The sequence below is a fragment of the Triturus cristatus genome, chromosome 2_1 (genome assembly GCF_964204655.1).
Source record: "Triturus cristatus chromosome 2_1, aTriCri1.1, whole genome shotgun sequence".
Taxonomy (NCBI): domain Eukaryota; kingdom Metazoa; phylum Chordata; class Amphibia; order Caudata; family Salamandridae; genus Triturus; species Triturus cristatus.
Window position 1 is genome coordinate 1,044,291,201 of NC_140581.1, and position 15,148 is coordinate 1,044,306,348.

Sequence of the window (15,148 nt, forward strand, 5' to 3'; positions counted from 1 at the left end):
CGTTTAGGGGTGTACCACTGGAATAATTTCTGATATTCCGTTGGACTACCTCCTTACAAAGTTTTATGAATCAGACACAATGCCTTAAATTCAATGCGCTCTTGGACTACAATTCAATAAGGTGTGATGTCTTCATTAGAAGAGGGGTTACATTCTGTAGGAGCGATCTTTTTTAAACATTTGTTAAAAATTTCAGCCAATCACAAAGCTTCAAATCAAAAATGTTCTGTGAAAGAGCACAGAGCTCTATCCCATAACAGTGATACTCTCAATTACTAGCGTTAAAATGTTTACATTCTGATCATGGCTTTCTGATGAGATAAGTTGTATTCTCCCTCGAGTCCACCCCACTTGGGAAACAAATTCTATCACAAGTAAAAAGTAATCTTTCTCTCCTAGCTACAAGTATAAGTTAGGTGGAAATCCCATGTTCTAAACTGTGCACTTAGGGCCTTATTTATGAAGGCCTTAGGCTGCTGTTGCGTCACTTTTACGTGATGCTGCGGTGGGATAATTATTCTGCCATACTGCCTGCTGTTTATAAGGTAAAGCATCTAGGCAGATGCATCACTTTGTAAATGCCTGCGCTACATTATATCTGCGTTAGATATAATGTGTGCAGGGTGGGTGTTCTCACGTAAAAAAGGCTTGTAGAAGTATTGCGGTGAAATCTATGAGATTTTGCCGCTCCACTTCTACAATTTGACTGTGTTAACTCCTTAAGCCTGCTTCAAGCAGATGTAAGGAGTGACGCAGTGCATGTCACATGGGACACGCCCATGTGTAATGACACCATTGCTGGAGTTGTGTCACTTGACCGATACACTACAGCAAGTGAAGGGCTTGAAAACTCAGGGAGAAAAATGTGACATTTGCAACTTATCTTTAAATACTAAATTGTATACTAATTCTTTAGCTCTGTGTAGTCTGGTGTTAAATGTTGTGAGAATGTAAACGGAAATCTGTAACAGCTATAAACAACAAACATTTGCGATGCAATAGGTCTCGCATTATAAAAGTGTGAGCAGTTAGCATTGCTAATAATAATGCAACACTAGCTATTGGCATTGTAAATGATAATGACATTTATTTATGTGTTTGTTTTATAAAATAGATAAAAAACGCATTGTCTTGAACAATGCTAATAGCTTAAACTTTTGCAAATGCGAGACCTATTGCGCTTGTTTCAGTACTGAAGGGTTTTTTAAAGTTTTATTCACTACTCAAAATGAAATCCATTTTATCAGCGTTGCCAGTGCTCCTTTATGTTTAATGCCATAAATGAAACACAATGTTCTAAGCAGATTGCTAAATAGCATCTCCAGCCCCGATCACAATGTCTCTCTTCATGCTGGACAGTGGGCACCCTGTTTTCATGCAGCGCCAAGACGGGGTGAAGTAATGCACAGACTGAGGTCTGTCAGCCTCCGAGGCTCAAAGCATTCCTTGCAACAGTCCGCTGTGTCAAGGTATTGCTATGTGTACAGCACACACTCTGCAACAGCAAGTGGTTTCAAAGTTGGGGGTAACTTCCCAAACTTTCCCGAGGCGTTCATCGTGTTTGGTGACAGCGTATTTATGCTGACAGACCAAAAAACTGTTTGTGGTTGTGTGTTGTGTGTTTATGGTTGTGTGTGTGTGTGTGGTTGTGTGTGTGTGGTTGTGTGTGTGTGTGTGTGGTTGTGTGTGGTTGTGGTTGTTTGTGTGGTTGTGGTTGTGTGTGTGTGTGGTTGTGGTTGTGTGTGTGTGTGGTTGTGTGGTTGTGTGTGTGTGTGGTTGTGTGTTTGTGTGGTTGTGGTTGTGTGTTTGGTTGCGGTTGTGTGTGTGTAGTTGTGTGTGTGTGTGGTTGTCTGTGTGTTTGAGGTTGTATGTGTGGTTGTGTGTGTGGTTGTGTGCATGTGTGGCTGCGTGTTTATTTGGTTGTGTGTGGTTGTGGTTGTGTGTGTGGTTGTGTGTGTGTGTGGTTGTGTGTGTGTGTGGTTGTGTGTGTGTGTGGTTATGTGTGGTAGGGTGTGGTTGTGTGTGTGGTTGTGTGTGTGGTTGTGTGTGTGGTTGTGGTTGTGTGGTTGTGGTTGTGTGTGTGTGTGATTGTGTGTGTGTGGTTGGTTGTGGTTGGTTGTGTGTGTGTGGTTGTGTGTGGTTGTGTGGTTGGTTGTGGTTGGTTGTGTGTGTGGTTGTGTGTATGGTTGTGGTTGTGTGTGTGGTTGTGTGTGTGGTTGTGTGGTTGGTTGTGGTTGGTTGTGGTTGGTTGTGTGTGTGGTTGTGGTTGTTTGTGTGGTTGTGTGTGGTTGTGTATGTATGTGTTGTGTGTGTGTGGTTGTGTGTGTGTGAGTGTGTGTGTGTGTGGTTGTGTGTGTGTGTGTAGTTGTGTGTGTGGTTGTGTGTGTGTGGTTGTTTGTGTGGTTGTGTGCATGGTTGTGTGTGTGTTGTGTGTTGTGTGTGTGTGTTGTTGTGTGGTTGTTTGTGTGGTTGTTTGTGTGTGGTTGTGTGTGTGTGGTTGTGTGTGTGGTTGTGTGTGTGTGTGGTTGTGTGGTTGTGTGTGTGTGTGGTTGTGTGTTTGTGTGGTTGTGGTTGTGTGTTTGGTTGCGGTTGTGTGTGTGTAGTTGTGTGTGTGTGTGGTTGTCTGTGTGTTTGAGGTTGTGTGTGTGGCTGTGTGTGTGGCTGTGTGCATGTGTGGCTGTGTGTTTATTTGGTTGTGTGTGGTTGTGGTTGTGTGTGTGGTTGTGTGTGTGTGTGTGGTTGTGTGTGTGTGTGGTTGTGTGTGGTTGTGTGTGGTTATGTGTGGTAGGGTGTGGTTGTGTGTGTGGTTGTGTGTGTGGTTGTGTGTGTGGTTGTGTGTGTGGTTGTGGTTGTGTGGTTGTGGTTGTGTGTGTGTGTGATTGTGTGTGTGGTTGGTTGTGGTTGGTTGTGTGTGTGTGGTTGTGTGGTTGGTTGTGGTTGGTTGTGGTTGGTTGTGTGTGTGGTTGTGTGTATGGTTGTGGTTGTGTGTGTGGTTGTGTGTGTGGTTGTGTGGTTGGTTGTGGTTGGTTGTGGTTGGTTGTGTGTGTGGTTGTGGTTGTTTGTGTGGTTGTGTGTGGTTGTGTATGTATGTGTTGTGTGTGTGTGGTTGTGTGTGTGTGAGTGTGTGTGTGTGTGTGGTTGTGTGTGTGTGTGTATTTGTGTGTGTGGTTGTGTGTGTGTGGTTGTTTGTGTGGTTGTGTGCGTGGTTGTGTGTGTGTTGTGTGTGTGTTGTTGTGTGGTTGTTTGTGTGGTTGTTTGTGTGTGGTTGTGTGTGTGTGGTTGTGTGTATGGTTGTGTGTGTGTGGTTGTGTGTGTGTTTGAGGTTGTGTTTGAGGTTGTGTTTGAGATTGTGTGTGTGGTTGTGTGTGTGGTTGTGTGTGTGTGGTTGTGTGTGTGTGTGTGTGTGTGTGGTTATGTGTGTGTTTGGTTGTCTGTGTGTGATTGTGTTTGTGTGTGTGTTTGTGTGTGTGTGGTTGTGTGTGGGTGTGGTTGGTGTGGGTGTGTTTGTGGGTGTGTGTGTGTGGTTGTGTGTGGTTGTGTGTGGTTGTGTGTTTGGTTGTGGGTGTGGTTGTGGTTGTGTGCTTGTGGTTGTGTGTGTGTGGTTGTGTGGTTGGTTGTGGTTGGTTGTGTGTGTGTGTGTGTGTGGTTGTGTGGTTGGTTGTGGTTGGTTGTGTGTCTTGATATTGTTCTGGAGGACCATACTATTGTTAAGTGTTTCGTGGCAGCTAAAGATCTGGTAACTTACACAAACATTATGGGATGTAATACTTAACACATTGCACTATTTTTACCAGACCACTGCAGAATGGAAAGTAAACAGGACTGGAAACTTGGTGTGGTGAGATGATAGCACCAGCCAAAAGGGCGTAATTAGAAATTATGCCTATTTGACTTGTCACGTATGCAGATTTTTAGGACTGGTGATATTTCAAGAGTATTTAAAGTGCTGCATGATCTTTTTCCTTAGTTATTAGCAAAAATGATCAATAGGTGAGGTGTCACAGTAGATTTTAACCGCAGATGCTCCCCAAATGGTGACATACATGTTTAGCCTAGATGTACTTAAAATACTTTATAAGACTAGAAAAGAGCTTTTTAAAGCTCAGACCTACCTAGAGGGCGTGGTAAAGCCAAGTGTACTCTTCAGTGTCATATGATTTTTCAGGTTAAATAATTTTGGGAAGATAATTGGACTGGTTCAGTCTAATTTCACAACCATTTCATAGCAAAGGTTATTGCAACATGAAACTGCATCCCATTTAACCTGGCTATCAAGTGTAAGGTATCAGCCAAGGCACAGCAGCAGCAAAGGAATCTTAAAGTCTGCAGCTAGAGATTCAGGTGGCCCAAATTTTTGTGGTTTACTTGATGGTAAAAATGTGAACTGCTGCGGGGCAGGGAGAATGAGAAAATTGGGGGAAGGGCAAGCAAATGCTATTTTTGTTTAATTGTGACACAATTTGGATAATTGTTAATGTTTACACCAGATAGTTTCAGATATGTTTACAATTTCATAGCGTAATCAGAATTGAAATAGTTTTAAGCAGCATCTGCCAAAAAATGCAGAGAGTAACACATTGTCTGTCATTGGCTGCTGAAGCATTTGGATATTATAAGCTACAGAGTTGTTGGAAAGGAGGCCTTTGTTACGACTAAGTGCCCGGAATGGGTATCCTTGCATGAAAATCCCACTGCATACTCTATTAAGTATAGGCCTCCCTTTCTGTTCTAAAATGTTCTCGGCATTTGAATTACCATACGATAGATAAAAGATGCATAAACATTGCGACATACAAGACACACAATACAGTGCAATAGAATTCATTGCATCACAAAACATAGATCAAATTAAGAGTACAAGCATGGACCGTTACCACCCAGCATAGTAGATCACATATGATGAATTTATAGGCCTCCCTTTCCTCATTTCGGGAACATTCGTCTCAACCATCCACCTCAGTGGAACGGACATCTGCAATTTGCACTGCCAGGAGGAGAAGTTGTTACATCAGAGAGCTCATATTATAGCACTGGTGGCTTCAAGCAGCCAAAACTGGGGGTGCCACCTCAGAGGTCTGAAGTATTCACAACCTGCGTTATTCTGCTCTCACTCATCAGTGAGGGTTAAAAACGCGAGTTCTGAACAGTTATTATAAATGTGTCATGCTGTGAAACAGTATGTCATGGGACATTCATGCAGCCATCTATAATTGTTCTATAGATTTTATACACAGTATTTGTGGCTAGAGAGGCCGGTAAGCTTTGATTAAGATCTACAAACCCGAGAGCTAGGAGAACCAGGTTTGTAGTATCCAAAGTCAGATGGGCTCGTAACCTTGGCACTATGCATATTTCAAACTTAAACTCCATCACAATGGACAAAAACTGTCAACATGTTGAGTCCCTCAGTAGAGAGGCCAAGGACTGAATGTGCAAGCAGTCGAAAGGCAAAAGTACTGGTTTTACACTAGAGGGGATTGTGAGGGATACTGCACTGGAGTGAAGGGTTGCAACTTAACGTGCTCTCAAACCAACTCAACAAGCAATACATTCACAAGCAAAAAAACAAAAGAACCTAGAGGATATTTGGTTTTCATATTGCACAATGCAACAAGCATTAGTTTTGGTGCGATTGCTGCAACACATCATATGGTCGCAGGTGTTAAAGAAAGCCAGCCAAATGCACTAAATACCCAGACTCATGATTCCACCTGGCATGACATGTACTTGAAACCATTTTCAAACGCTGCAGACTGCTTTTCCATTTTCGCACTAACCTGCCTAAGACATTGTTCACACGTGCGTTTCAGCGAGACAAAGACATGCATGGACGGTGAAGCACTGACTGTAGTCAATGCAGCTGTAAATATGTTAATGCAATGGAAGGTGAGCTATTATTTGGTGACTGTGCAATGAGTTTGTTTTTACTACAAAGTGGTTACCATATAGCAAATCTACAAGCACAGTTATCCCACAACAATAAGGGGCCATCATACATGGGTACAGTCAGGTCACACTTACAGGAAAACTGTTAAAGCTGTGGCCGGCGGTAGCATTTTTTTCTTTCTAATCGCGACACCGGTGCTTTACTTTTAACATTAAAAGTAAAGCGCCGGTGCCGCGATTATAGCAAAAGTAAAGAAATAGATGTTTGTTTCTATTTCTTTACTTTTGCTATAATTGCGGCACCGGCGCTTTACTTTTAATGTTAAAAGTAAAGCACCGGTGCCGCGATTAGAAAGAAAAAAAAATGCTACCACCAGCCACAGCTTGCAGCGCATGCGCGCGAGTGGTGTGCGCGAGTGGTGCGCGCGCAGCAGTAATCACGCCATATGGCGCCTCTGCTGAAGCGCGCGCATGAACTGCAAGCTGTAGCCGGTGGTAGCATTTTCTTCTTTCTAATCGCGACACCGGTGCTTTACTTTTAACATTAAAAGTAAAGCGCCGGAGCCGCGAATATAGCAAAAGTAAAGAAATAGATGTTTGTTTCTATTTCTTTACTTTTGCTATAATTGCGGCACCGGCGCTTTACTTTTAATGTTAAAAGTAAAGCACCGGTGCCGCGATTAGAAAGAAAAAAAAATGCTACCACCCGCCACAGATTGCAGCGCATGCGCGCGAGTGGTGTGCGCGAGTGGTGCGCGCGCAGCAGTAATCACGCCATATGGCGCCTCTGCTGAAGCGCGCGCCCGCGCGCTTGAATTGCAAGCTGTAGCCGGCGGTAGCATTTTCTTCTTTCTAATCGCGACACCGGTGCTTTACTTTTAACATTAAAAGTAAAGCGCCGGAGCCGCGAATATAGCAAAAGTAAAGAAATAGATGTTTGTTTCTATTTCTTTACTTTTGCTGTAATTGCGGCACCGGCGCTTTACTTTTAATGTTAAAAGTAAAGCACCGGTGCCGCGATTAGAAAGAAAAAAAAATGCTACCACCGGCCACAGCTTGCAGTGCATGTGCGCGAGTGGTGTGCACGAGTGGTGCGCGCGCAGCAGTAATCACGCCATAAGGCGCCTCTGCTGAAGCGCGCGCCCGCGCGCATGCACTGCAAGCTGTAGCCGGCGGTAGCATTTTTTTAAACCCTTACTTAAAGTCTCGCCAGACCAGCGCAAGCGCTGCGTCAGGCGAAACCTAAAAACAGATGATAACCCTTTAGCCACATTTTGAGATCAGTTATAAGTCAATATATAAAATTGCCCTCATGTGAATTCACAGAAAATGTTTTTATTTGTTCTATTCTACTCCTACATTGCAAAAAGTACATCGAAGTGGCTTGATGATATTGCAAGACGGCTCATCCCAGCACAATGGCATTTGCTGCCACTCTAGTAAAGAATGTGTTGCAATGAATTGATAACCACCTCTGACTTCTTTGCAGTGGAAGATTTCTGTTGCCTCTGATCAAAGGATACAGCTCACCTTTCTGTCTTTTGAACTGGAAGCAGCTAGTTCCTCGGGCTGTAAAGACTTTGTTGAGGTTTATGATGGATTTCTGGAAGGATCCCCATTGCTAGGTACTGTAACTGCATTTGCAGGTTTACAAAGGTTATAATCACTATAATCAACTACATTCTGCTATGTCTTTGTCAATATCGTGCCTTTAGCATTGACTTCATTGGAGTGTGCTTGTATGACACTCGCAACATTAAGCAAACTACTGCAGATGATTGGGTGGTGCAGCCTACCAGTGCAAATCTAAGACCTTTGGGGGCATAGTTACAAAAAAATGTCGGAGTGCGGAGCTGTACCAAATTTGGCAGTGCCACGTTCTGACATTTTGAAAACGCAGGGATGCGCCATATTCACAAGAATACGGCGCACTCCTGTGTTTCCATTAGCTCGGCCGCCAAAAAGCTGACTAGCACCAGCCTAGGCACCCTGCCGAAATGTTGCAATAGGGCCTGCGCCGCAGGGACATTTGTTTATGCGCAGAAAAGAACACCTTCCTGCACATAAACAACCACTAATGGCAAGTCAATCTTTCACTGTGTGCTGCAGAATGCAGCACACATGGAAAGAGCAAAAAACTAGGAGAAATTAATCATTTTTCCTTGTATACCTATTCTAACGCCTGGTATTCCATGGCGTTATCTTTTGGCATTGACTCAGCTTTGTAAATCTGGGGCAGCATCAAAAAGCAATGGGTTTTGCGGTGGAAATTCCACAGCAACACCCATTGCACGCCCCTTTGCCACAGAGAACTGCGGCGTAAAGGGACATATTTAGAAGGTGGCATTAGGCCACGCTAAGTGGTTTAGCGCCACCTTGTAAATATGGGAAAAAGTGACACTTCAGTGGCGACAGGGGCTTGTAAATATGCCCCTTGGTTTCTATTTTCCAGGACTGCCCTTTGTTCAAAGTTTATTAGTTGTCATACCGCTGCCCTTACCAGTTCCCAGTTATCATAGAACAATGTAAATTTGCAGTGACTGTCATGATGTATTATAAGGAATAAATTACACTCTGAATATATAAAAAGATTTTTCAAATTCTGTCTTTGATTTATGAACCATTTTTAGAAAATCAGCCTAGCGACATTTCCTCTTTAGGGCCAAAGGACATCAAAAATCGACAGATAATAGGATTTGTTCTACTAATTTGCTACTAAATAACAATGGGCTAGATGTATCAAGAAACAGTTTTGCGTTTCCTAAATTGCGAATCTTTGCGATTCGCAATTAGGAAATCACAAAGCGGCACGTATAAAAGTGTGTTGAACACTTTCTGTGATTCCCAGTGTAGGGATGGTGGCCTGCTGAGGTCAGCAGACCATCATGTCTGTGATTGCTATTAAATAAGGCAATCTTTTTGTATTTTTGTAAAGCAGCCTGTTTTCCTTAAAGGAAAACAGATTGCTCTATAAAAGGTGAAATGAAGAGTTTTCCTTTCCTTTTTTAAGAGCAGGCAGTGGTCCATGAGACCAATGCCTGCTCTAAAAAAGGTTTTTGCATACATTGACAAAGGGGAAGGGGTCCCTTGGGAACCCCTTCCTGTTTGCTAACGGGTTACCACCAACTTGAAGTTGGTGGTAACTGCGAATGATTTGGATTGCATTCACGGTCACAAAACATTCATACATACCGCTGCTATTCAGTATTTGGAAAGGATGCCCTAAAGATGCCACTTCCAAATACCGAATCACAAACCCATTATGCGATTCAGTTACAGATTACCTAATCGCAAAATAGGGTTTAATACCTGGGGAAAAGCATTTTTTGCGTCCACAAACAGGCCGATTCTGTGAATCGGCTTGTTTGCGTACACAAAATTGCGTGAGACGTGTGGCCCAATTACACCTACAAAGTGATGAGCTGCCTGACAGCTGTACTTGATACCCTTCGGTCTCGAGCTAGCATCCAGTAACAGCAGGACTCCATACCTGAGGTGAGAAAGCTGAAATCCTGATGGTGGGTTTCAAAGGAGGGTGGTCTGGATTTCGAAGGATTCTGCGGGGACCTCTTCTATACTGCATTCAAACGAGGAGAGCTGAATTTTGTACTACAGCTGCTACATACCCGAAGCAGGTGCAAGTTTCACACAGAGGTTTGGAACGATAATGCTTGCCTTTTTGAATTAAGGCTACCCTGGCATTGAAGCGCCCTTGTCAATCATGATACCCTCTATTTTTACGCAAACACCCTTGAGAAAATACACACTTGTTTGTGTGCATCACAAAACGTGCATCTACAGATAATCTTACTCCTGTCATGGACTGGAGTAAATCAATTTTGAATGAGAGAAAGAGCAGCTACACCCCAGATTGGTTTTGTTGTAGGGTAGTAATTAATGATTTGAGAAATTCTCTTTACAGGACGTTTCTGTGGAACAAATATTCCAAGTCCCCTGGTAGCATCCGGCAATTCGTTGGTCTTACGTTTCAGCTCCGACAGTGACACCACTGCCAAGGGGTTCCATGCCAGATACACGGTCTACAGAGGTGTTCCACCGACAGAAACGCCGCCAACTGCCGGTAAGATCAGCCTCGCGGGTTCCACGAGTTTTACCACGGGCGCCAGACAGAGAAAGAGAGAGAGAGGCGGAGAGAGAAAGAAAGAAACGGAGAAAGTAAGAGAGACGAAAAAAATGAAGAGAGAGTGAAATGAGGTGAAAGGGTGTGGAAGAAAGAAAGAGAGAGTGAGTAAGTGAGAAAGCCAGAGCGAGACAGAGAGATGGAAAAGATGGAGAAAGAATGAAACTGAGTGAAGGCGGTCAGAGTAAGAATAACAGAGGCAGGGAGAAGAAAGAGGAAAGTCGGAGAGTGAGAGAGAAAGTGAGATAGGGGGAAGATGGAGAGCTAGTGAAATAAGATGGAAGGCAGGGAGAGGAAGAGGGAGTGTAAGCGAGAGGAGAAAAAGAGTGAGAAATAAGCTGAAAGAGAGAAAGAGAGTGAGGGAGTGTGAGAGAGAGAGAGCAGAAGAGTAAGAGAGAGCGAGAGCAGGAGAGATAAAGAGAATGTGGCGAATAACCTCACGATGATAAAAATCAGATATATGTCATTCGCAAGACCCAACCTCCAGCCAGTATCCAGGCTTCTTCCCCCACCTGACACCCATCGAATCCTCATTCCAAAAAATTGGGTAGAGCCAACATTCTAAAAGGTGAAAGCTAAACTGGAACACTATACAACACTGCAGAGGGACGGAGAAACTGAAAAAGAAAGAGACAGACGTACATCAAAGCGACAGAGAGAATAGCAGCGAGAGGGGAGAAAGAGAAAATTGACAAAGGCAGAAAAATTAAGGGAACCGAAGTGATAGGGGAAAGTGGGTGATAGAGAATGTTGAAATTATATTGGTACGGTCATACATAAGGATGTATTTAAAAAAAAAAGAAAATTAATGGCATGTGCAGTGGTAAAAATTAACTAAACCGTGATTATTAGCATAGTTATTCTTCTACATAGGGATCTATGTTTGAAAGATTTTAGCATTACAGAATGAATAAATGAATGAATGAATGAATATTAGCCTTATAATGCGCAAACTTTGTCCGAAGGCGTCATGGTGCTGCAGAAAGGGATATTAGACAGAAATATACATAGAGCTCATACTGGAGTACTGGTAAAGAGCCAGGTCTTCAAAACCAGAAATTGCCGGGGGAAGGGAATTCCAGAGCTTAGCAGCGGCAACAGAGAAGGCTCCGCCCCCCCATCTAACTCTCATAAACCTGGGAAATACCAACAGATTTTTACTGGCGTATCTTAACTGTTTGGTAGGGACATATCGTCGAAAGAGCCCTTTAATGCCTTCTGAGCCTAGACTGTAAACAGACGTTTATCAAGATTGACCGAGGCACTCAGAAAGGGCAAAGTGGCTCGATAAAAGGGATATACTTAACACCATCATTTCTGATCCCTAAATTAAAATTGAGATATTATTAAAATAATGTTGTATATGAAACAGAGTAAAGAACACTAATTTGCTGGTCATTGTTTTTCTGTTTATTCAAAGATATGCATGATCACTTTTGGCCCTATCTGCATAGCACTTGGCACTTTTCGCAGGTGGCCTTCCATATTTCATGTATCATTCCTTTTACCTACGTTAATAAGGAACAGAGCTGAAAGCAGCAGTTTAGAGGAGAAATGTCATATTTCCACTTGCTTTGTTCCAGATATCACTTGGTCTTTGAATGATAGAAGGCAATTGATCCTGTCTAGTGAAGTTCAAATAATCAAGTAACTAGGTTATGTTGCAGGGGTCTCACAATGTAATTATGTACATGTATCACCCTCAATGGTGCACTCTCTGATACATAAACACATTTGAAGCAATGATATTTTTGCAGATTTGTGAAATGGTCAGCAGCTCAAGACAGGTTTCAAACACACAAGTGAAAGTTCTGACTGCTGACTCGCAAGATGCTTTACCCTATGAATCCGATTAAACAAAATGAGGGAGCACGAAAATGAAACTATTGATCCCTGGGCTGAAAAAGTTGGAAATGTGCTTCATTTGGGCAGTGGCGGCTGCTACCGAACGAGGGTAGTTGGGGGGATGAAAAAAAATAGCACCTTACCTGGGTACGGCCGCCGCCTCTCCTCCATCCTTTTCTCTTCTCCCGGCATCATGGAAGCACGCAGGCTCCTAGACTCCCCTTGCCAATCACAAAGCTGCTTTCATCAGCATGATAGCAGCATCGTGATTGGTCTGAGAGCCATAGTTCGGCACTCAGACAGGGACTGGGAGCCTGTGCGTGTTCTCCACCAGGCCTTGCAATAGAGCTGAGTGGAGAGCATGCTAAGTAACCATGACGGTCTCGTCGGCCATGACGGCCGGCCAAATCGTCATGTGCACTTAGAAAGTGCACCCCACTCCTCCCCCTGCTCTGAACAGCCCAGCCCAGCCCCGCCCAACCCCCAACCAACTCAGCCAGTACGGAAAAATAAAATGATAATAACATTGTGTTAATATTTTATTTCTTCCTTTTTGAAGTGCTCAGAGAGCAGTGCCTTAGCACAGGAGCCGCCGCTGCATTTGGCTCACACCTACATCTTGAGCAGGTTTCTGAATTTTTAGGCATCACAAACAATCCCCCGCACTCAATAAAATCTACAAAAGGCTAGGATAGTCTTGAGTACTCAGATGCCCAAAATCTACACTTGAACAGTTTTAAACATGTGGAAAATATTTGTGCATAATGATGTGTACATTGGTTCTTCCCAATTCTCACCCTGGAAAGGCACTTACAGACTTTGACACTAGTCACAGTTTGATAAAGTCCACTTGTTTTATCTGAATGTGCTACATACCAATGCCCACAATCTGGCCCCTGCCTCTAATCTTCTGAATACAGCAATGTCACCATAATGACATTATTCCACACTCCCACCTACAATTTCCGAAAATGAAATTCCACCAGTCCTGGTCCTTTGATAAGCATATGATTTTTAACATTTGCAAAGTCCTTTAGTCCCCACTAATTCTTCCTAGATTTCATTCCACACAACCGTTCTCAGCATTCCTTATTTTATTTTTTGTGCCTACTTCGTACCCACACCCTCCTCTGACTTACCCTCACACCATACACCCTTGTCTCCTTCCTTTTTTCGTATGCTGCTTTTTATCCTTTGTGATATTTCTTTCTTTCTGTCCTGCTTTCTGTTTAAGGCTGTGGTAGAGATAAAAAGGAGTCCACCCTATTTTGAACTGTTTGGTTAGCTTTCATTTTTCATATTTTGCTTTGATACTGTTTTCTTCTTTCCATAAACGTGTAATCCTTTCCATTCTAGGAACTGTTCACATTTTTGTGCACTTTTGTATTTTGTTTTTATTATTATGAGGACTCGAGATTCAGTGGTGGGTCCATAATCATTTTTTCCATCACTCAACGAATCTGCCTTTTCCCGAAAGGTATAGCTTTGTGTTTTAGCCAAAAGTTGTTTTTTTATGCAGTGACATACACGTCTCGCTTGTAGATCTCCAATACCTGATCTGTCCTCCGCGACCTACCGGTACCTTCTTGTATCATGTGTAATGCCGCTGCTACATACAAGGATGCTAGTGTGAATTTGTATTCTTCTTAACGTAAGACTTCTTGACATTTGTGACCTTGCATCATCAAAGGTCATCATCCAATAAAAAGGCATCTCCTTTTCCATATGTCATTATAACCCAATAATTGATCCAATGCTTATTGGCTTGTTGTATTTCTCTGATCCAACCCATCTTTTTTCTTGATTGCCTAGATTCGGGCTGCAGCAGCAATGCTCTCCAAATTGGCCGCAAGGGCACAATATCTTCCAAAGACTACCCCGGCTCGTACCCTGCCAACCTACTGTGTAGCTGGAACATCACAGCCACTGAGGGCTGGCTACTGAAACTGTCTTTTGAAGGTCTCGCCATTGATGGGAGCTTGGGCCAATGTGGAGGGGATAAATTAGAGGTTGCGGACAACATTGAAGCGATAGGTAAGCCACTGAGGGCTGCTTTTGTGGCACGGACTCAATCCTCGATTGGAAAGCTGGATGCGATTTACTGTTGGTTTGTGGGATTGCTGCAAAATGAAATGATGACATGGCATATCATCCTGACACCGGGACCAGATTTACTAAAACAATCCCTCAACACAGTGAAGCAGGTAAAGTTGCTGTGCAGCGTTCCATTAACGGAAGAGAGCAGAACTGCGACATATCTACTAAGGTGTGGTGTTGTTCTGATTTCTGCAAAACCAAAGGAAATGATGGACGGAGTGTTGAACATTGCAAGCACTCACCCCCAGTCAACTGATCTGGGTTTAATCCATCACCGTTCTTTAGCCCACTCTGCCACCCCAGTTCAGACATGGCCATATGCAAATCAGTCTGACCCTGTGCCTCATGGGAACAGTCCAGCCCGAACTGCCAAGCCATGTCTTCCCTGGACCGGAAACAAGCATCCTGGGACCGGTTTCTGGCATATGGGCATGTCTGAACTGGGGTGGCAGAGTGGGCTAAAGAACGGTGGTGGATTAAACCCAGATCAGTTGACTGGGGGTGAGTGCTTGCAATGTTCAACACTCCGTCCATCATTTCCTTTGGTTTTGCGTTGTTCTGATCTATGCCTGCACTGGTAAAAGTTGGCAGCCATGCACCAACACACACACTATTGCCTCATAGTGCAAGAGTGTCTGTGTTGTGGTAAGCATAGTTTGTGTACAGGGAGGGTTCTCTTCAGTACAAAACCTATGCTTTTAGGCAGTTCCTACTTTGTATGTGTGCTGTAGAATCCGGAACAATTGCTTAGAGGGGAAAAACTAGGAGAAATGAAAACACTGTGCCATACTGCAAGAGTGTCTGTGTTGATAAAATATAAAAATGTGTGTATTTTCAAAACTCAGATGCTGATGTTTGAACAAAATGGCAGAATTTGCTAAATATATTTAATACTGGTATTTGAATGATAAATCATGTGGCGATTGGGAGACTTATTACTATTATTATTACTTTGTCGCCAGGGGTATTTCAGTAATGGCTGTTATGCGTTACTCATGTTAAGTCATTCCAAATCTGGCTACCTCGCCTGATACACTGAGGTGGTTACTGCTGATAATCTTGCCCAGGGTGACCGCTAATGAAATCTTGTCTGATGTGGTCACTATTACAATACTAATAATGTTAATAGCTCAGGATGATGTTCATTGAACATAAGTAGCTCTTATCACAGAAAAGGAT

General features: G+C 43.2%; 1 protein-coding gene across 1 annotated transcript in view; it reads left to right on the forward strand.

Annotated features, from left to right (window-relative positions):
- The window catches only part of LOC146866318 (ovochymase-2-like), a 537,690-nt gene that overhangs the window by 215,944 nt on the left and 306,598 nt on the right, over positions 1 to 15,148 (forward strand). Inside the window, exons 6-8 of the mRNA XM_085635459.1 lie at positions 7,376 to 7,511; positions 9,809 to 9,967; positions 13,685 to 13,906. Coding sequence (XP_085491585.1) covers positions 7,376 to 7,511; positions 9,809 to 9,967; positions 13,685 to 13,906 — 517 coding nt within the window. The remainder of the gene's footprint in view (positions 1 to 7,375; positions 7,512 to 9,808; positions 9,968 to 13,684; positions 13,907 to 15,148) is intronic.